The 23,787-nt window shown below is 41.8% G+C and overlaps 1 protein-coding gene across 1 annotated transcript in view; it reads left to right on the top strand.

The window, feature by feature from the left end:
* Window positions 1-23,787, top strand: part of LOC124805686 (nose resistant to fluoxetine protein 6-like) — a 462,198-nt gene that overhangs the window by 182,700 nt on the left and 255,711 nt on the right. The window contains exon 2 of the mRNA XM_047266255.1: window positions 8,122-8,207. Within this exon, the coding sequence (XP_047122211.1) occupies window positions 8,123-8,207 (85 nt within the window). The 5' untranslated portion in view covers window position 8,122. The remainder of the gene's footprint in view (window positions 1-8,121; window positions 8,208-23,787) is intronic.

The following is a 23,787-nucleotide window of genomic DNA, read 5'->3' as shown; positions in this document are numbered from 1 at the left end:
ACATCTTTAAGAAAATGCCAAATCGGCAGCGGAAACTGAGAAACCTCCTCCTTCCAGTCGTCCAGCGTGGGGCTGGACTATTTGTGTTGGCTCACAATACTTCGGAAAACAGTGGCGTAGGCAAAGATTAGACAAGCTAAACTGTAGGAAAGAGCGAGAAAAACTCACGACAGACTATCGGTAGCAATCCGCGTTTGACATGAGCTGGACTTGTCCTCACTGTAGTAGAAAATATAGTTCAGGGTTGGTCTCCTCAGCCACTCACGAACTCATAAACGACAATGACACTCGTTAATGACATAAATACTCATTTGAGGACCAGTACTTATGATGACCAGAACCCGGAGTATGGCACGCAGAGGAAGGTAGTTCGTATCAATATTAGTAACTTCTTGTCTTAATGTATTTGTTCTAGCGTCCGCTGCTCGTGCTCTCACGGTAGCGTTCTCGCTTCCCGAGCACGGGGACCCGGGTGCGATTCCCGGCGGGGTCAGGGATTTTTCCTGCCTCGAGATGACTGGGTGTTGTTGTGTCGTCCTCATCTTCATCATTCATCCCTATCATTCATCACCTCCACTAGGACCTTGCCTAGTAAAGCGGTGCGGGTCTCCCGCATCGTTCCCCTACGCTCTGTAAAGAAGCATGGGACTTCATTTCATTTCATAATTTGTTCTAGTACTTATGTGAAAATGTCTGCCGCTAAGCCTCAGCACTTTCACTAACATCTCTCATTTTACTCTCCTGGCCCCTATGTAAGATACACGATGGAGACGGTCCAGTTGTGGTGCAGTCTTCCTCGAATACTGATTCTTCAAATGCACTCAACAGACAACAATGCCGCGTTTCTTCCAGAGATTCCCGTATAAGATACTCAAAATCTGTATTACAGTTTCATGTGAGCCCTAATGACCTGCCTTGATCGGCCTAGCTCGTCTCCTAATTTCATCTGTACTGTCCTGTGTGACCACTCATCCACTCGGATAGCCAAGCATATTCAAGCGCCACTTCTGGGATACGGGGATGTGAACCTGCCCCGGATCAAATCCTTCTCGCGGATTAACTCTTTTACTACTAAGAGGACGTGTCTGTTCCACATTAGATTATCAGAGAAAAACCGTCTCGCGGATTAACTCTTTCACTACTATTGGGACGTATCTGTGTCTCAATAGATTATCATAGAACCAGTGAGAATTTGCTTCTTGTTATTACTAAGTATCAGTTTCCCACTGGTAAGGGGAAGCGTGGTTCTTGTAATTACAGCTTGTACTTGTTGACTGTGCTGTCTTCAACTTTCATTGTTAACCCTCTGCTGCACTCTGCTTCGTATTGTCGCATTGAATAATTGTGCGCCTGCAGTAATGAACAGATTTGCAAAGGAGACTGCTGTTGTATCTTCCTGGACAATGAGTGTCAATGAACTCCACGCACGTACTAACGTTGGCCACTTCGCAAACGGTGTCGATACTGACCGCCTGCAACGTGAGTTTAAAAACTTGGAGCAATGCTCTGTCCACTGACGTGTGTCTGTTTTCAATGTGTATTGTAGATTTTGTGCAGTCGTCTTCTAAAACCCCGGAGGTACTTGTCAATAACCCTAAATGTCAAATACCAGGCTGGTACCCTCGTCCCGCCTCAGATACAAGCTACGTAAACATTGAAAAAACGTTCTCACATTTGAATGTGAGATTTACCCTAGACCGAGGCATACGGGGTAGAGTGCGCGCACGGTACGGTGGACGATGAGCAGTGACCAGTTCTCATCCAAAGCGCTGGGCGTGTTCGTTCGTTTGTTCTTCGGAAGGGGAGCCGGTCGGCAATTATAGAATCGAGGCGCACGCGCTGCACAATTTCTCGAACGGTTTTACAGAAATTATTCGGTACAAAAAAATTCTTTGTTGTTCTGCTTATAGCTTTATATGTCAGGTTCATGATATCGTGCCCATTGTTTCATTAAAAGTCATAGTTGTTGTGATATTTACGTGGAAGTAAGACATTGCGCGAAATTCGGATAAGTTTCCTATGAAAAATAATGGTTGCCATGATTCTGCATTTGATGGATATTACATAATATGTTGCTGAGTATGAAATTTAGCAAACATCTTGAATTTTTATTTCGCCTTGGGTAGAGGTGCCCATCTGTCACCAATGTCGAGAAAATTGATCTGACGTAGCAGACTCATTTGCGACTGCGCCACGCCAGGGATAAAGCCAGAGTGAAATATCCACAATATTCTTCATATTTAATAAACGGTTTCCGATATAGAAACGAGATTTTGGAAAATGATAGCATGCAAAGAGGGCAGTATTTTTCCATGTCGTTGTTGTGCAAAACATCATTATCTACCGTGCTATTCTATTAACAACAGACTTCTTCGATGAAAGAATGTAATTTTTAAGGACCATCAATAACTGGTGAAACGAGAAATGCTATGGGTTTTGGAACAACATACGTGAAGATATTACACTTTTCTTGTGCCTAGGATGTACTTTTTCATAAGCTACTGCCCTTTCTTTTCTTCAGTTTCTCACTTAATAAACCACTGCTTCAGAATTCTCTTGCAATTGCGTCTGCAAAACATTTTAGCGAGGTGAGGCTACGTAAACTCCGCTGCGTTTTAGCAAAAGAAGCAGATTTTAACATGGCAACCAGAACTCGCCACTTATAACGCTTCTCTGAAAGTTACAAAAGATTAACCAGCCGGGCGAAAACAAATATATGCATTTTTGGCGGAATTCTTTTTAGACGCTACCAAAATAGAGGCGATAGATCTTTTTGAATTGTCATCATGCAAGGGTGGTTGTGGAGGGGCGCCACTAAACAGGCTTCAGTTTAGAACGTCATTTCCCAGTGCTCCGCATTTCCCCTAAAATGCCTGCCTAAAACCGCCTCCACTACTGTTCTCCCCACGCATGCGCTGCCGTCTGCGCATCTGCTAGCCATGGTATTCTGTGCGGACTCTACACAGTTTTCGTGCCAGGGACCCAGGGACGTGGTGGAGTCGATAAGAGCATCCGACTATCAGCTACCACTAACTTTGTACCTTAACCTATATGAAAATGCCGACCCTATGGGAGACACGGGAAAGGGCGAGGGAAGAAGAGGTAATGAAGAAGAAGTCCTTAGTGTCTACTCGATAAGGATACCAAACACTACAACAATATTCTGCAACAGGCTGCATCAGCACATTGGACTAGCCTTCCTTTACAGGTAAACTGCATTTTCCTATAAATCTACCACTAAATGTAAGTCTTCTACTTGCTTCCTCTCCTCTGCCAGTGATTTGCAATGTTCGTCCCATTTAGTACAGCTTTACGCTAGGACCCCTACTTATTAAAACGATTTGGTAGGATCCCAGAAATCGACTAAGAATTTTCCATGGAAACTAAGAGATTCCCGACATAACTCCGAAACACGGCGTTGAGTATGGGTGTGGTCCAATGCCATTTGGTCCAATAATGAAATAGACGAGTAACATTACTTTAATTTGTGTGTATTGGGTATTGAACCGGAGACTAGAAAGGACGGAGAGGCTTTGTCCCGCCGTGGCCCACAGTGGTTCACAACCCCACAACAGGCTACAGCGGTCCACCCACCCCATTGCCGGCCCACACCGAATCCAGCGTTACTGTGCGGTTCGGTCCTCAGTGGACCCAACAGGCAACAACGTCTCATTCCAGATGAGTGTAACCCCAAATGTTTGCGTGGTAGAGTAATTATGGTATACGCGTACGTGGAGACAGTGTATGCGCAGCAATGAAGGACAGAGTGTAGCTGAGGCGGAATAAGGCTAACCAGCCCGCATTCGCCGAGGCAGATGTAAAACCGCCTTAAAAACCATCCACAGGTCGGCCGGCACACCGGACCTCGACACTAATCCGCCGGGCGGATTCGTCCCGGGGACCGGCACGCCTTCTCGCTCGGGAAGCAGCGCGTTAGACCACGCGGCTAGCTGGGCGGGCTAACATTACTTCAGTACTTTTGCTTCGTTTGGTACGAATAAAATGAGCAACTATATTTTATTATTCGTTCCTTTGCGCATGGCTCCACAGCCTCGACGTAAACTGTCAGAACGTCCTATTTTGGTATGTTCTTCAACTCACGCACCACACCTTGAATGGCGTTGAGTATTCATGAGAATTTCTGCATTTTGTCGCTTCGTGGTAGTTTCGTATTGATAATACGAAGTTGCGCCACCAGTGATAACGTTTTCCAGAAACAAACTGTCGGAGCTTTTCATTTCACTCAAGTCGTTGCAGGATTCCACGCTTTGCTGTTTTATTTGGGAGTCAAGGTGGGGGGAGGGGCGGAGGCAAACTTTTCACATACTTTTGTCTTCTTTAGAACATTCTAGCGATGTCCTGAACACTTGATTTAGAGATGTTGCCCCATTGTGACTTGTGACATAACAATGATGACATATTACGTCAGCAGTCAATTATTTAAAAAACACTGCGGGCTCACAACTGACTGGTCAAATGTCCGTCTGTTGTCTACACTTGGTATTTCAGACTGCTACCACAGGCACTGTGCTGATGACGCTTGCACGCCAGGAATAAAATCAATCGTGAAACTTTTTGGGCGGACAGTGCTTGTCCACCGCAGGCTATAAGAAATTTTTGTACAGTGAAATCTATTACATAAAGTAGTACATTCGGGCTGTACTCGTTTCCAAACGACTCCAAATAGCAATGAGCTAACACAGTTTAAAAAAGGTAAAACTCTTTTTTCTAACGTCGTTACACTTTGCAAAATTGTAACTGTTGTTATATTATTTACTGCTGAGGTGGTGAAATGTGTGTCGTATAATTAAACTGCTATGTAATGCTGCTTGGGGACAGCTACATGTTCCCAAACACACGTCGAAAATTGCACATATCTTCTGGAACATCACATACCGCTACACAATGCGTTCAAGTATGCAGTACGTTTTGTTCAAGGAAATATATGTAAATTTTCGACGCATGTGTGGGAAAAATTCTCCATACCCATTTAGCACAAAATAGTTTTGAATATAACGACACACATTTCACCGGTGCAACTGTGAGTACTGCATAAGCAGTTGTAATTTTGCAAAGTGTAGCGATGTTAAAAACAATGTTTTACCTTTTTACCTTGCATTAGCTCGTTGATATTTGATATTGATAGTATTTGAAAGTGACCATAGGCCGGGATTGGCCAATATTAAAGATCATCTGTATAAAAATATTTGGCAACCTACGGTTGGCATAAATTGGTTTTAACATTCAGACATTTAATGAAAAGCCACTCCAGTTGCTAATAACAGTTTTATTAAGTGAACCAATGTTTACTGTACAATTCGATGCATAAAACGTATGGGCTTGCTGAGCTGTACAACTCGTTGTATTAAAAAGTACTGGCATACCTAGTTTTAAGAAGAGTTAGCTTCTGGCATGTTCGAAATTACAAATTGTGTGCTTTATCAATAAAAGGTTCAAATAATTTTTTTAGGTTTTACGAAAGTGTGGAGCAGTTGCGTTAGTCGAGGCATCCGAGTCGAGTGTCAAGTCGCGTCTTCCAGCCTGCGAAAGTTGAAATACAGGAACTTTAGACGGTACTAGCGTAGCTTGGACGCATCATGGACTGCTTACAAAAGCGTGTTTACAAATACCTAGATACAGCTGTGAACTTGCGGAGTACATTTAAAGGACTTTGTTAGTAACATGGGACGGCAGATGTCCAACAAACTGGTGTTCCTTAGTGTGCGTAGCTCGGTGAGTATCTTTTCTTTGGATTTTTTCAGGTGATGGTAAATTTGTACTTCTTCATATATGTTCATAAAGCATTGATTCTTCATTGTGTGAAGAATTACGAGGTTGTTTTTGATATTGTGCACCGTGTGATTATCTTGCATAAGGTGAGCCGTGAAGCTGGATTTATTTCCTAAGTTTCTTCCTATTGTCTGTGTTGGTCCACGGGAATGAAAAGGTCTAAGAAATTAGTACTGTAATCCAGCTGGTGCAATACCATAAAAGTACTATTATTATGCATTTTACTAAATGCCTTTGCGAATTTGTAGTAAGCCACCAAATAAGACGAGAATATCACTAACATGAAGTTTGTAATACACTATATAAGCGTTAATTACAGGATGAGATTTGAACAATTCATTTTTCAAACGATTGATGAATAAAACTGCCAGTGTACCTGCCAAGGGAGATCCAATAGCTAATCCAACTTTTTGAATATAGACCTTGGTTTGAAAAGAAAGGTAGCTGTTCTTTAGCATAATTTCCAGTAATTCGATTATTTCAATACTTGTCCCAGGGGAAGTGTCTTGTGTATTAGCAATTTTTTTAAATTACTGCTATCGTTTCGGTTATACGGAAATAAGTGTACGTATTTGCTGTCTCAAGCGTAGCGAACCTGGCGTTATCATGGGTAAGGGATATCTAATCGCTTCCACAAGTTCGTAACTGTTTTTTACAGAGTAATTCTATTGAAACTCTCTGTAGTTTCTTTGAGTCATTTCTCCTATAGGTATTTTATTTTTATCTGTGAAATTAAATTTGTAAATCCGCTCTTACTTTATCATTCGACGTTGGTTTTCTGCAGTTCAATCTAAATTATATATACCTCCTTTATTTTTAGTGTGCATACCTAAGCTTTGTTTTTATCACCTATAATGTTAATTATTTATATAACCATCCCATTATGCCTTAACAGTAGCAATTTCAGATCCGTTTGAGTACGGTCTGATGTAAAGGATGATACCAATTGTGGATTTAATGAAGTTTCTGTTAGCAAATGCAGTTGCAGAATCAGCACCCTCTGATCATGGAGAAACTAATAATTCATACTTTTGCTATGGTTTGTGAAGTGACATATATTTAGAGAAAGGTTTTCTGAATGTACAATATGTAACAGCGATAGACAGTCACCGTTAAATACGTGAAATTTACGGTCATGAATCGTTAATGTGCGCAAATGTTCAGTGTGTGACACAGAGATATTAACAATGAAGATCAAACAGGATGACCAGTTACACAGCTGGCCTCATCTACCTACAAGTGACTTGTTTCTTCGCTGGAGAAACTTTTCATGACTGAGATAAACAGATAGAAGCTATCACCAGGGGCCCAGTCTTATAGGTACAGAACAATTAGTTCCTTTCTGTTTCATTTTATGATCTATCTGACAACTGAGGCTGCACTCACATATCAGTAGTTTTGTTATGATGACTGATAGTAAGTAAGCTACTACACGCGCGGTAACGTCAGCTGCCCTCACGTATCTGCCTGTTTGAGTAAGCACAGCTCGTGATGTGCTCCCCACTCTCCCCCCTCCCAAGCTGTCCCAACACCCAATGTATCGGCATGCACAATTTTGCTGTCGAGCAATGTATGCAAAGGGGCATGGGTAAGAATGCGCATGAATGCATTGTGGTATTAAAGTAGTTTCACTTTATGCAATGTGTATGTTACGCAGTAAATAGTGTGGAGGTATGGGTTAACTACACTGAAGAGTTTATAAACAATGTTTTCATCACTTTGAATCGTATCATGTACGGCACATCAATCAATAAAAGTATTTTCACAAATGTGATAAAGATGAAAGGTCATAGAGTGAATAGCTTTTTCAGAGACTGAATATTTTTCCTAATTCGCGTACTATTCCTCAAATCAGTACGTAACCTAAAGGAGCCTAAGTTCTTCCTCAGGGTTCAAGCTATCTTCATACCAAACTTAATTGAAATCGGTTCAGGAGATTAATCGTGAAAACGTAACATACAGAGTTACTTTCGCGTATATGATATTAATATGGTTAAAATTTTCAATTACGATATCTTTTTCCCGTGATCCGGTTTTGATGCAATAAAAAGCATTTATACCGTCCTAGTCTGTGTTCAATTTACCTCCAAAAATCCCATGAATATTCATCTTGTAGTTTTGGAGAACCATGTTGAAATAATCATGACAGGCTTACAGATTTATTATTAGCATAGGTGTAGTTAGGCAGACGTAAATCGCATTGTTATGTGTGTGTGTGTGGGGGGGGGGGGCTTGTTTTCATAGGATCACAACACATTTGGCAGGTAACCTTAGTAAAATTAAAGGAAGTGATTGAGACTTGGCATTACTTCTCTGTTGCGTATGTTGCAGAATGCTTGCGGCTGCAGTAGCGGTGGCGGCCGCCTGGAGCGCTGTGGCGCACGCTGGGCCCTGCTGGAACCTGACCCACCCAGAATGTAAGTGGAGCACTCAGCGCTGGTAAACCGTACATTACTCTTGGAAGTCAATGCAGACAACCAGATGTTCAGTAGTTCCAACATTTTTGTTAAGTTATACAGTAGAGGAAAACTTATTTATCTTAATGTACATAACACACTTCACTTTATCACCAACGGTGATGTATTTCTTGTATCTGTGGTGTCTACTTGAAATATGTATCTGCGCTCTTTCGACTCCTGTATGTCCTATATATACTGCCAATATGCCTAAGCCACCTCCTCTTTTACATCTCGTCCAGTGTGCCGATGACGCCTTCCTAGCCCACTACTATGTACTTGTTACATGAGATACTGCATCTGAGTATAGCTTTTCCGTTCTGGGTGGACGCAGCATCTGGTCTGCGTAGGGACCAGGCGAGTGAAGCTAGGACGGGTGGCTGTCGACGTCGCTGTGCAGAGAGGCGTGGCCACGGACACACGTGCTCCTGTTAGGTTTCAATGCTCCGGACGTGACGTCAGTTCCGCCTGGTAGTGAACACAAAGGGTACATTTACATTGTTCACGCATAAAAAGTTCTCGGTAAGCTTACAGCGTTTATAATGGATAAAATCCCCAGTATTCGATAATTTATCGAGACTGCAGAGGAAACGGCGACTATTGAAATTCAGTTTATCAGTACAACCAAAGTATGTTTGATTTTTACCGGTTTCGCTCTATGATTTTACAAGAGCGTCATCAGAAACTCTGGAGTATAATACAACAAAGCGTGACGATATGGAATCTTACACTGATATTACAGAACGTATTTCATTTACAATACGGTAACCAGACGTTTAAAGTACAGTAGTTGGCTGATTAAACTGCCGGCACCAGAGACTAAGCTGGCTGTACAATGTGCACAGTAGAGGACGCAACGTCTGTTACGATGTCTATGGCAATATGCATTCAAAGATAATGCAGTATTCTTATTGAGCGAGATAAGCATGCGGATAAGGTCATATTACCAGGTGTGTGCGAAAAGTAGTAGACTGACAACATTGCGAGCGATCTGGCAATGCTGTGTTGTTCTGCTTGTGTAGACCGGTGTGTTCTTCCTATACGCTCAGTCCGAGTTTCAGTTTCGTACAGCCATCACGTGATTTCTGAGAGCGACATCAGTGTATTTGTGTCCTTTTGTGTATGTGTGTGTGTGTGTGTGTGTGTGTGTGTGTGTGTGTAGCGACATCAGTGTATTTGTGTCCTCTTGTGTGTGTGTGTGTGACGAAAATGGAACAGCGGAATTTAGACAACGATATGCTATCAAATTTTGTTTAAACTTCGAGACCTCACGAGTATGAAAAGTTGAAGCAGACCTATGGGGGAACATTCCTTATCAAGACTACAAGTTTTTTGCTGCCGCAAATCATTTTTGGAAGGCCAAGGACACGTTTGAGATGAACGTCGCTCAGGGAGACCTTCAACTTCAAAAACTGACGAAAGCGTCGAACGTCTGGTGCTCTTGTGAGACTGTTCCTGTAGCACAAACTATCAACCAAGTGTTTTACAAAGATGTCCCTCGAAGGCTCAGGAAAACGGTGAATCGAGTGAGGCCGGATACTGCAGACAAGTGGTTGCTACATCATGACAACGCCCCGTGTCACACAACCACTTCCATCACGGAGTTTTATACTTCAAAAGGCAATCCTGTTGTTTCATAATCATCCACTTTACTTGATCTGAGTCCTTGTGACTTTTTTCTTTCCTTTAAATTGAAAAGTGTTTTAAAAGGGCGTCATTTTCGGACTATGGAGAACATTCAAAAGAATGTGACTGACATGTTAAATGCCCTAACAGCTGAAGTCCTTAAGCGCTGCTATCAATACTGGGATCAATGACTTCGCCGTTGCATAGCTGCCGAACAGAACTGCTTTGAAGACCACAATTGCATTGTTTGAAGAAACTAAAAACTTGGGTAGATAAAATGTAAGTTTCATTACTTTCTCACACACCTCATTGATTAGAATCTACTTCTCGGATAACCAACGCATTTCAGCTACTACTCTAACATTGGTACGCAGCAAACTACTGTCATTTGTTAGGAAATTCATGCTGCTACCGAAGACAGAAATTTATATTGCAATCACCTCTTTTGTGGGTGCATGTATAGACCTGTCATTTCTGCATTGGACGAAATTTCATTGTGCTGCGATGTCTGTCAAAATATATTTACAAATATGTCGCCAAAAATATACATTCGTAGAAACAGTTTTTTAAAAGTATTTCTGTTAGGATAAGACAACAGTTTGTTGGTATTATGTCTAGAATTCTTATCTGTAGCATCTACTCAAAGAACTGGAAGAATCCATCCAAGTTAAAGTCGTTTTGTTCATTTAATAAATTTTGCAGGTTTTCATCTTTTCCACAGGTATTTCTTCTTTTTCACGAAATTTTCTAATTATTCCAAGACCTTTACTAAAGGGCCTTTAACTAAGGTATGGATAATTTTCATGCTACTATCTTGAATCTTACCTAAAGTATGGTTACTTTTTTTCAAATGCTAACCCATTTCTGTATGGTTGGGATTTAAATTACAATGTTCTTTAAAGTGTATTTTAAACACTCTTCCAATTTGGCCAAAGTACATGTTCTGACAACTGTGAGTATTTTATACACTCCTGAATACCTGTAGTTGCTCTTATACACTTTCTCTTTGTGTTTTAATGCGTGTTTAAGGGAATTGCTTGTCCTAAATGCGCCTCTAACTTTTTCTCTTGGGAAAAATGTTTCAGTACCACCTTTTATGTTAGGATTGGTACCGACAGGGCATAAGCACGCTTGTTTCGCGCTGGAGGAAGGCCATAGAATGGGATGGAGATTACATTGAAACATAGGGTGTATAGATAAAAACCCATTCTTTCGTTTGTGTAATGCTCATTATGTTCAATAAAGAATTGTTGAAGAAAAAAATGTGGTGCATTACTTTCTGGACAATCCTTGTACATTAGCTTTGGATAATTATTCCCATAGAACTTTCAGCTACTGCTGTACATTGTTCAGTCAACTTAATCTCTGGTACCAGCAACGTGATGAGCCAACTACTGTATTTTAAATGTGAGTTACCATAGCGTATACGAAATATGTACTTTGATATCAATGTAAGGTTCCATGTTGTCACAGTTTCTTGTATGAAATTCCAGAGTTTCTGATGACGCTCTTCAAAAATAAAACAATGTTGTGGCTGTCCTGGTAAACTTGCTTTCGATGATTATTGCCTTTGTTATCATTATCATCACCAGGGTCAAAGTTTGACTGCCCTGAAAGTGACGAGGCTCGCTATTTTATAATCAAGCGAAAGCATCTGATCCTCTGGATTGCATTATGGTGATATCACGGAAATGCACATACAGAGGTAGCGTCCTATATGCTCTTAGACCATGTCTGCAGACTCTGTCCAGAGTCCCTACCAGCACCATCTCTCGCATCTGGCGGTAAGATACAAGAAATCTTTCTCTATGTTCTTCCTTTATCAAGTGCACGCTTCTGTGCATTGCTAAGTGCATAACCGATGCCTATTGAAGCTTTTATCGCAGATTCTGATTTCCAGTGCTTCTATAATTACAGAGTCTGAGTAGTTCGAAGCGTGGGCCAGAATTCTCCTGTGTTCAAACATATCTTGAGTTTATATAACAGGCTGTGCTCATGCACAACAGAATAAACTAAAATTGACTTGGGGATTACATGCCTACTTTATCCTCCACACCTACAAAACCATAACCTGACCTGTCCTCTGCTACACAAATGTTGCATGGATTTCCGCCTCACTAGAGTTCTATAAGTCCCTCCAAATCCTCAAACGCCATGCTCTCTTTCTCGCTTTCTGCATCTTTTTGCCTTCACCCACATGCACCCTCAACCATTTGATCAAATGGTCATTCATACTCACTTGGATCAAACACCTCTGCATCTCCTATACTATCCGCAAACTAGATTCAAATAATCCCACAGCTTCCCTCTGATCAACAACCCTGGTGTGCTACCACACCTTTACAAACACATCCCTCAGGCGCTACACCTATATACATTTCATATCCTATCCCAACACAACTTCAACCAACTCCCTCTCCCAGACAATGAGATATGCCTCGATATTTATTCGTTCTGCCAACTTTAACTCTTCCTCACCTATCCCACTCCACGTAAGGGCTACTCTCTCCTTGTCCCTGTCCATCTATCACTATCTCTTTCCTCTTGTAACCACTACTCTACCCCTATACCACACTACTCCTCACATTATGCCATTCCCACCCTCTATGTTCCCACTGTCCACCACCTCTACCTATCATCTCCATAGTTTATCTACCTAAAGCATCCCTATATTTTTAGCCACACCCCTCAGCGTTATCGACCATATTCTCTTCTCCCATAACTCTTTTCACCCAGTGCAGGTCCTTCAAATCTTAAGGGGAATGCAGTGCTTCAGTGCTTTTTCCTGGAACAACCTCACGACGTTGCAATTGCTTTTTTTAAATTGTATATACTTTTGTTCTTTTAGCTTTCCATTTTCAATCTTTTTAGTTTCAAAGAGAAAAACGGTCCTCATCTTTTTTTTCGGTCTTCTTCATATTTTTAAAAATAGTCTCGGCTCAAAAGCAGAGTATTGTAGCGCTGACAGTCACCATCCCAGCCATACGGGGCAAGGACGATGCAATAACGGTAAAGAAAGACAAAAAAGAACCACTGAGTTTTTAAAATTCCTGTACAGATATTCAACACACAGATCATCAACAGGCCGCACAGACTGACTGACTGATGTAACTGCTGCTGCACTTGCAAGAAATATTAAATTCCCTTGGACTCTCGGGCCGAGGCCATCTAACAGGTCGGAACATTTCCTTCATTTTCCATAGTGGAATAAACATTGGTCTGATGCCTCGCTTGTTTCGGATCCTACTTTCCTCACTAGTTGTTGCACTGCAGACTGGAAACTTCGTTATGTACTGGCCCTTCTGGGTTTGTTCAACGGATTCACATCTTGGTGTTTTGAGAGCGTTGGACTAATATCAGCAACTGAATATCCGTTCCTTCTGAACGCTGTCATAAGATGATTCATCTTGAGCCGCGCAGAGTGACTGCCCGGTTTGAGGCGCCATGTCACGGATTGCGCGGCCTCTCCCGCCGAAGGTTCGAGTCCTCCGTCGGGCATGGGTGTGTGTGTTGTTCTTAGCATACGATAGTTTAGGTTATTTTAAGTACTGTGTAAGTTTAGGGACCGATGACGTCAGCAGTTTGGTCCCTTAGGAATTCGCAGACATTTGAACATTTTGATTCATCTTGGTCCCCAGGTGCTCACTGTCCAAAATAGTCCTGGCTCTGTGAATTAGGGTGTTCAGCATAGCTCCCTTCTGAGCTCGATCGTGGAAGTTGCGTCCCTTGACATACGTGTTTGTATGCGTCAGTTCTCGGCACACAGAACGGCCGAACCGTTCACCTGATTTCCTTTCCACCGTCACATCTAAAATAGGCAACTTTCCGTCCTTCTCAATCTCCGCCGCAAATCTAATTTTGTTGTTGTACTATTGATAAGGTCAATGAACTGCTGCAGGGCCTCACTACCATGTGGCCATATTAAAAATGTATCAACTTATCTGAAACAACAGGCTGAACGGAGAGGGGCACTACTCAAGGCTCGTTCTTCGAAATTCACCATGAAAAAATTAGCTGTGGCCGGCGGGAGTATCGAACCTACGTGTTGTCCATTAGCCATTTGATAGTAATTTCCACCATGCGAAAAACACGTGGTCGTCATGGTGTGTCAGAATAATTTCATTATTTCAGGACAGAAAAGGCAATCAGTAGTCTTAATGTTTCTTTCATCGGTACATTCGTAAATATGGAGACTACGCCAAGGCTGAACATAATTTCACTTGGACCTATCCTCATATGCCTGATGGAGTCCACATGAGAATTTTTAATGTAGTGTCTGCAGTGCTCGACTATAGCTTCCAACAATTTAGATAAACGTTTCGCCACCTTGTCTGTAGGAGAGCCAGTTGCACTCACGGTCTGGCTACATTTTCTACAGCAGTTCTTATATGGTACTTGATGACCGCAAATTTCGGTTCGATCATGATGCAATCCATCCAGATGCCGTCACTTGCGTACACAAATTTGGTAGTAAACGTTATTGCCCATAACCTGCAAGCTTCATGCTTGATGTCTTCCCCAACATTGATAGCATCTTCCAGCAGGATAGCAGCCCATGTCACAAGGCCAGAATCACACTCCAGTGGTTTGAGGGGTATGATAGTGAACCTACGTTGATGTCTTGATGCCTTGGCCATCAAACTCGCCTGATATGAACCTGATGGAGTACATGTAGAACATTATAGGGCGCGAACTCCGAGCCCACAAACCGTCGACCCGTAATTTACAAGAATTGCGTGATTTGTGGCTAGACATCTGGTGCAAAATACGAGGTGAGATTGGAAAGTTTTAAGAATGGGCTTGTAAATGTACAATAGTGATACTTTTATGTTACTGTGATGCATCTCCTTCAAAATAGACCCCTTCTGACTGAACGCACCGACTCCAACGGTGTTTCCACTTTTGGAAACATTCCTGGAATTTTTTTTCCTAAAGTGTGTTAGGGGCACTCTCCGTATTTGCCTGGATGTCTTCAATCGAGTCAAATCGCTTCCCTTTCAGTGAAAATGGTTCAGATGGCTCTGAGCACTATGGGACTTAACATCTGTGGTCATCAGTGCCCTAGAACTTAGAACTACTTAAACCGAACTAACCTAAGGACATCACACACATCCATGCCCGAGGCAGGATTCGAACCTGCGACCGTAGAGGTCGCGCGGTTCCAGACTGAAGCGCCTAGAACCGCTCGGCCACGCTGGCCGGACCTTTCAGTGAAAATTTCAGTTTAGGGAACAGGTAGAAGTCCGCAGGGGCCAAATCAGGGGTATATGGCGGTTGTGGAAGTACAGGAATTTTGAATTTGGTTAAAAATTCAACGATGGAGACGGCACGATGAGCCAGAGCATTGTCATGGTGTAGCACCCAACTCCTGTCTTTCCACAATGCAGGCCTTTTCTTCCGCACCTTTTCGCGCAGGTACTCAAGGAGACATTTGTAGTATACCTGGTTAATTGTCTGTCCTCCAGGCGTAAATTCATGATGCACAATACCGGTAGAATCGAAAAAAGCCACCAACATTGTCTTCTCCGCCGACCGACTTTGCCGTGCTTTTTTCGGTCGTGGTGAACCTGGAGTCTTCCACTGTGAATACTGCACTTGGGTTCAGCATCCTATCCAAATACCGTCAATTCGTCACCTGTAATTACCCTACTTAACAAATCTGGGTCATTTTTTGTCAGATTAATCAGATCTTGGCACACTTCAAGTCGGTATTGTCTCTGGCCACTTGACAACACTTTTGGAATGAATTTTGCGGACACTCGACACATATTCAGATCTTCAGTTAAAATTGACTGATCTGCATAGAAACTTAAATTAAGCTCATCAGCCACCTCCCTAATTGTAAGTCTACGATCAGAGCGCACTAAGTCATGAACTTTCACAACATTTTCATCAGTGGAAGGATGGCCGGACCATGGTTCATCTTCAAATGATTCACGGCCATTTTTAAATCTGTTGAACCAGACAAAAACATTTGACTGGCTCATACAATTATCTCCAAAAGCTGTTTTTAATGGTTCGTAAGTCTCAGAAGCTGATTTCCCAGTTTTAAAACAAAATTTCACACGAACTCGTTGCTCCCTTTTTACGTCCATTTTCTCACAGACAGAATCCGGCAACAAGCCCTAACAGACCCGCACTCAACCAGCTGCCACAATGAATTGTATAAAGGAAACGCAGTTCCCTGTCAGAGGGCGTTCAAGGACAAGACAATGACTCACTCCCCACCCTCCGTGTACCTGCCCGCCAAACCAGTAAGCAGTAGCAGATCCATTCTTAAAACTTTCCAGTCACACCTCGTATATACAGAAAGTTACGAAGGTACCATGCCACACAGGTTCGATGATGTATTCCTTTCTAAATTCGGACCAAGGTGCTGTTGAACAGACGGTCATTACATTTGGCTGATGAATATATATTATTGTATAAAAAGAGTGAGTTAAAGAATTGTCCAGGGATCAGCGCTATTTGGCCTTTTGACTAGCATCGCTAGTGCGTACGGTGGAGCAGCTGATCAGCACAGCGCCTCCACGCACTCTTCACATGTTATTACTATGCAGGTCTTGTCGAGTAATGGACTCAATTGTCCGTCGTTACGCTCCGTTTCGGTTCACGAGCGATCCCTCCGTAAGCTCTCAGCGGACTATTAAACTACTGAGCGCAGACTGTCGCACGTGTTTTTCCAAACAATTACTACTTTTCAAGTTGACGACACCGTGTTCAGAATCCTCACGTATGCATCAATTTTTAAATTGTGTTACAATTTTCCTGTGCTTTTCGAATCACAATTTAGATTCAAATGTTATTCCTTGAATTATACAAACATCAACGATTTAATATAGTTTGAAAATATGACAAATGTTACGTACAGACAGTTCACACTTTCATCTACAGGTGAAAGGGACTAATGGACATATTAGTGTCATTGAATCCAGAAAGCATCAGCACATATCACCACTAGTACCGATCCCTTTTCAATCGCAAGAAAATAAAAGCAGAGATGGGCAGCGGTATATTTACATACTGTCCTTAATTTAATTCGCACACTAGCCCTGTATGGAACTCCACGCGAAAACCCTACTTCTCTCACTGAAAGCCGAGTGTTTCTTTTTTTACGATAGTTTGCCGGTATAAACTACTCAACAATTATTTTACACTCTCGTTATAATAAAACAATTTAGCGTAACTTCACCGCGATGCTTTTCATTGCGGAGGCTAGTTATTTCCTGTCAATCTAGTGGAAAACAGATCGCGTGCGCTCGTGAAATATTTCACTATTTTCTTGCAGTTATTTTGGGCACGAGCCGGATACGATACGCTATCAAAAAACAGATCCTGTCAGATCCTTTCATCTCAGTTCGGATCTTATAGTATTGTTTCAGCCGCTATTTCGACTCCTTGTTACTTACTAGAATTTTATTACTAACACTTCCTTTTTTTAAATTTTGCATCTTCAGCTGTTAGTAGAGGAGTGCCTCATTTTTCCTACAAAGACGACTACTAGCTTTCAGTTTACTTCATGAATAGCCAGTTGCCAAACTAGATCTTTTTGCATCTACATCTGCATGCATACTGTGCAAGCCACAGTGAAGTGTATGGCAGAGGGTATTTCCCTCGTGGACCAGTTATTAGTGTTTCCTCTGGTTACAGTCACGCTTGGAACGCGGAAAGAAGTATTGTTTAAATGCCACTGTACCGATTTAACTAGTTTAATTTCTCTACGCTATGCCTATGGGAGTGGCACGTGGGATTTAAAGTATATTCCTTGTTTCATCGCTTAGAGTATAGTCTTTCACAGGATAGTCAACACCTATCTTAAACTGTCTGCTAGTTCGGTTTCTTCATCATTTTCGTGAAACTCTTACCTAGATCAAACATACATGTGAGCATTTGTGCTGCTTTCTTCGCATGCTTGTCCTATCTAGCCTATCTAGTACGAGTACCATACATTTGAACAACATTCTAGGATGGGTTGCAAGAGTATTTCGTAAGCAAACGCCTTTGTAAATTGTATTTTTCGAGTATTTGTACCGTCTCCTGGAAAGCCTTCTAAAAACCGTAGTAAAATATTACGATAACCACAAGTAAATTGAGTCAATAGCAAATAAAAATACGCGTGTTTATGTATGTGAATATGCTATCAATGATGAAATATTATTTTTGAGCGAGAAAACTTTGCGTCTTTGTGTGTTTTGAACATAAAAATATTAACTATAAATATATTTCTGTGTAACAAATACACTAAGAATAACAAAGACTACGAGTACGTCAGGTCATGGAATTCCTCTATAATTGTGGAATAAAGACTTGGACGAACAAACTGATCACTCTCGAACCTATTAGGCGCCTTTGTACGAGGTTGTTTCTCAATTCTAATTCTACGTAAGTTTTTTTCAAAATATATCTATAAAATGTATTTTTCCTTTGATCTCTTTTAATACCTCTCCCCCTTGTGATAATTAAGTGGAAATAATTAATCATCGCTAGAATTCAAGTTTTATCATTGGACATATGCCATTTGTTTGCCGTAATGGTGCATTGGCAGCCATTATATTAAATATAATTAATCACGTGATTTTCCGGTTTCACCCGCAAGACAACAAGGAAAAAATACTTTAAATATTTTGCTATCAGGAAAAGAAAATATTTTTCGCAGAAAAGTTTTCATTAAATATACACAACGAACACAAAGATAATAAACAATAATATGAGGCTCAGGCTTGCTTAAGAGTAAATCACTGACTGGCAAAAATCTTTTTTTCACTGTAGTTAATATTATTCAAATCACGATTAACACTATAAAACGTCTGTGTTTAGCAAAGAATTTACGTAACATTGAGAATAATAGTGCAGCTACATAGATGACTATATCGTTTCTCTTCCTACAACAGTATATATTTATCGGGCATTAACTACTACAGTTTTGAACAAACCACGCATATTTTTGAGCTAGCCGTGTATATTTATAACATAAGTAAACTGTTTCAACCCAGCCTAGTACCTTTACTCAGAATTATGTTCCTACGTAGCAACATTCATTATTGTTAGCGTATATTTAACCGCTATTACGAGTGTGCGAAATATACGCGACGTCTCGATTTAAATTTTCATCCGCGATCCCAAACGTAATAAACCGAGACCTTTCATAAAAGAAAGAAAGAGAGAGAGAGAGAGAGAGAGAGACGATATATAGTCTAACTGCTGTAGCTTATGACTGAGCCAATGTGATTGGTCTACTTCATATCCCTACAAATTGTTACACTTTGACATTTATATGAGTTGACCAATTCCAACTGTGACTCACTGATGTAGACAAAAAATCCTGAGATGCAGGAAGGCCTGTCCTTTCTTCCAACCACTTTTAATTAATTTACTTTATACATTCTTTTCCCTCTGAGATTAAAAGAGAGGCTAACTCAGTCACTAATTTGATATTGAATCTGGTACGTATTCCATCGGGCCATGGAGCTTTGTTCAATTTTAACGAGTCCAACTGTTTCTCAACCACATTTGCAATGGTACGAGATTCGTGGCGGGGTATTACTTCTGGGTTTCCTTTTGTAAAGGAACACTGGAAACAGAGTTGAGCATTTCCTCATTCGCTTTGCTTTGCTACCCTGAATTTCAGTTCGCATCTCGTCGATGAGGACTTTTACCGTTAACAACTTTTATAAACGGCAAGAATTTCTTTGGAACAGACGTATCGATAACATTCTGCTACGGTAGTCATTGAAGGCTTCACGCATTGCCCTTTTAAAAGTCAAACGTATTTCATTCAGTATTACACTGTCTGTAGTCCTAAGCTTCGTTTTACAGTTTCTGATCAGTAGTTTCTGTTTCTTAAGAAGTTTATTTACAGTTTCAGTATAATATTGCACACGTATGCAAGGAATATTCTATATGCCATTACTCAGTAAGGTTTGAGAACTGTGGCTTCCATGAATAGTCTGAGGTTTTAACAAATGCTGTATTTCAAGTCGTTAGTGCCGGCAACAAATATCACAGATTATTTTATAATTCCGTGGGAAATACCCGATATTGATTCTGTAACGGTTGATGACTGCCCGTCCCTTTTCGTACCTAGAAAATTCTTAACCTAATGATAATTTCACCTAGGCACTTCTTTTAAAGTACGTATGTTAGTAGAAGTCAGAATTTGAAATAGAAATACGTTAAAAAATCATGAAATATACGGTAACAGTTCATTGATAATCTCTATTTAAGACTTTGAGGATGCCACTTTCGAAGTGAAACTTGTTCAAAATGTGTTCGGTATGGCAGACGTTCCTGGAATACGTCGTTTCATAAATTTTTTTAAACACATTAAAGTATCCGAGAACGGACAACCCCGTAATTAAAATAAGAAGTGATTTCCTAAAATAAATGGAAATGGACGGAAGAGCAAAAGTATTCGAGTGTGATCACTACATGATTGTGAGACCCGTAGAAATGGAGACCAAAATAATAATATCATTTTGCTCAAGCTGTAAAAAAGGTTTTTGAAAAATTGTTAGTTTTCGTCAGTAGTGTATTTTAGTGTACTAAAACGTATGCAGGTAACTGCAGGGTTCCGATAAAAATAACGATACCGACCAACTTATACTACTGAAAAGATGACTTACTTATTGTGGTCTCTGGGTTGAAGATGTGAAAGATCAGTTATGCAAGCGAATGAGAAACAGTGCTTTGTGTCATACTTCTCATATCTGACCACTCGTTTAAAAGCTATTAGCTAACCGAAATATCTCTATGGCAATTTCGAAACATTGTGTAACAGACCAGGTAGGGTGATTGCCTCATATCCACGTGAGATCGTCGATATAGCGTACTTCGCTGACTCCTAAGCTGCCCTGAGCCAACAACACACTCTTCCGAAAAACATACGAAGCGCAGATTTTCTCGTTGGTAATGGATGCGTCTACACTAACTAACACTGATGTTTCAAAAGATGTGGAATATCTCCTAAATTCGTGTCGGAGCTCCTTTTGCCCGGAGTAGTGCAGCAATTCGTCATGGCATGGACTCAAGTCGTTAGAAGTCCCCTGCAGAAATATTGAGCCATGCTGCCTCTATGGCCGTCCATAATTGTGAAAGTGTTGCCGGTACTGCGGTCTGTGCACGAACTGACCCCTCAGTTATAGCCCATAAATGTTCGATGGGGTTCATGTCGGGCGATCTGGGTCGCCAACTCATTCGTTCGAAAAGTCCACAATGTTCTCCAAACCAATCACGAATAGTTGTGACCCAGCGACATGGCGCAATCTCATCCATAAAAATTCCGTCTTTATTTGGGAACATGAAGTCCATGAATGGCTACAAATCGTCTCCCAGTAGCCGAACATAACCGTTCCCAGTCAGTGATCGCTTCAGTCGATTCCATGTAAACACAACCCACACCTTTCTGGAACCATTACCAGCGAAATGCAGGAAGATCTGCAGCGGATAGGCACTTGGTGCAGGGAGTGGCAACTGAACCTTAACATAGACAAATGTAATGTATTGCGAATACATAGAAAGAAGGATCCTTTATTGTATGATTATATGATAGCGGAACAAACACTGGTAGCAGTTACTTCTGTAAAATATCTGGGAGTATGCGTACGGAACGATTTGAAGTGGAATGATCATATAAAATTAATTGTTGGTAAGGCGCGTGCCAGGTTGAGATTCATTGGCAGAGTCCTTAGAAAATGTAGTCCATCAACAAAGGAGGTGGCTTACAAAACACTCATTCGGCCTATACTTGAGTATTACTCATCAGTGTGGGATCCGTACCCGGTCGGGTTGTCAGAGGAGACAGAGAAGATCCAAAGAAGAGCGGCGCGTTTCGTCACAGGGTTATTTGGTAAACGTGATAGCGTTATGGAGATGTTTAGCAAAATCAAGTGGCAAACTCTGGATGAGAGGCGCTCTGCATCGCGGTGTAGCTCGCTGTCCAGATTTCGAGAGGATGCGTTTCTGGATGAGGTGTCTAATATATTGCTTCCCCCTACTTATACCTCCGGAGGAGATCACGAATGTAAAATTAGAGAGATTCGAGCGCGTACGGAGGCTTTCCGGCAGTCGTTCTTCCCGCGAACCATACGCGACTGGAACAGGAAAGGGAGGCAATGACAATGGCACGTAAAGTGCCCTCCGCCACACACCGTTGGGTGGCTTGCGGAGTATAAGTGTCGATGTAGATCTAGATGAACATAGGGCCTTGTTGACACCCTGGGTCCATGGCTTCCTGAGGTCAGAGCCTCACTTGAAACCAACCATCAGCTCTATCCAAGTGAAATCGGGACTCATCTGACCAGGCCCGTTTTTCCAGTCGCCTAGAGTTCAACCAACTTGGCCACGAGCCCAGGAGAGGCGCTGCAGGCAATGTTGTGCTGTTAACAACGGCACTCGCGTCGGTCGTCTGCTGCCATAGCCTAAAAACTCCAAATTTCGCCACTCTGTCCTAGCAGATACGTTCGTCGTACGTCTCACATTGTTTTTTTGCTGTTATTTCACGCAATGTTGCTTGTCTGTTAGTATACAACTGTATGCAAAGGGTACTGCCCTTGGCCGGAGTGGCCGTGCGGTTCTAGGCGCTACAGTCTGGAACCGAGCGACAGCTACGGTCGCAGGTTCAAATCCTGCGTCGGGCATGGATGTGTATGATGTCCTTAGTTTAGTTAGGTTTAATTAGTTCTAAGTTCTAGGCGACTGATGACCTCAGAAGTTAAGTCGGATAGTGCTCAGAGCCATTTGGTACTGCTCTCTGGCGTTAAGTGTAGACCGTCGGCCACTGTGTTGTCCGTGGCGAGAGGTAAGGCCTGAAAATTGGTACACTCGGCACACTCTTGACACTGTGGACCTCTGAGTATTGAATTCTCTGACGATTTCCAAAATGGATTGTCGAATGCACATAGCTCTAACTGCTATTTCCCGTTCAAAGCCTGTTGATTCGCGTCGTGGGGCCACAATCGCGTCGTAAACCTTTTCACACGAACCACCCGAGTGCAAATAACAGCCCCGGCAATGCCCTGGCCTTTAATACCTTGTGTACGTGACACCACTGCCATCTATATATGTGCATATCGCTACCCCACGATTTTCATCATCTCAATGTATAGCGTTGAGACCGATTCAAAGGTTTCTTCTGCCTACAATCTATTTCTGAAAGTTCCGTTTTAGTAATCTACGTTACTAAACTGATAAATACACCATACTCCAGTTGCATTTACCTACCCAACTTCTTCCAGAGACAACAAAAATTTGACTTTCAATAGTTCGTACAATTATTGACCAAATTTAAGAATTTAAAATGCTGTCAATCTGTGCATTAAGAGGTATGATCTTACGATACAGGATTAACACAATAAGCCATGTATTAAAGCAGAAACTGTGTATATGTCTTACGGTAGCATAACTGACGCTTGCAAATTTTTATGTATTATATTTACGGGGACGATGCGAGCACTTAGCGACTTCCAACGAAGTTTAGACATAATTTCAAACCTTTTCAAAACTTTTCCTAGCTAACACACCAAAAAAAATAATTAACTAACTCCTCCCGACAAGGCCATGAAGGCCCAAAGGTACTGACCGGCCGCCGTGTCATCCTCAGTGCACAGGCGTCACTAGATGCGGATATGGAGGGGCATGTGGTCAGCACACCGTTCTCCCGACCCTATTTCAGTTTCCGAGACCGGAGCCGCTACTTCTCAATCAAGTAGCTACTCAGTTTGCCTCACAAGGGCTGAGTGCACCCCGCTCGACAGACCGGATGGTCACCCATCCAAGTGCTAGCCCAGCCCGACAGCGCTTAATTTCGGTGATCTGATGGGAACCGGTGTTACCACTGCGGCAAGGCCGTTGGCCCAACAAAATAACGTAAGGATAGAAACCAACATTCACTGTTCGTGTAGCAAAACTTTTCATTTAT

Source organism: Schistocerca piceifrons, chromosome 7 (assembly GCF_021461385.2).
Source record: "Schistocerca piceifrons isolate TAMUIC-IGC-003096 chromosome 7, iqSchPice1.1, whole genome shotgun sequence".
NCBI classification, from domain to species: domain Eukaryota; kingdom Metazoa; phylum Arthropoda; class Insecta; order Orthoptera; family Acrididae; genus Schistocerca; species Schistocerca piceifrons.
This window is presented reverse-complemented; position numbering and strand designations above follow the sequence as displayed.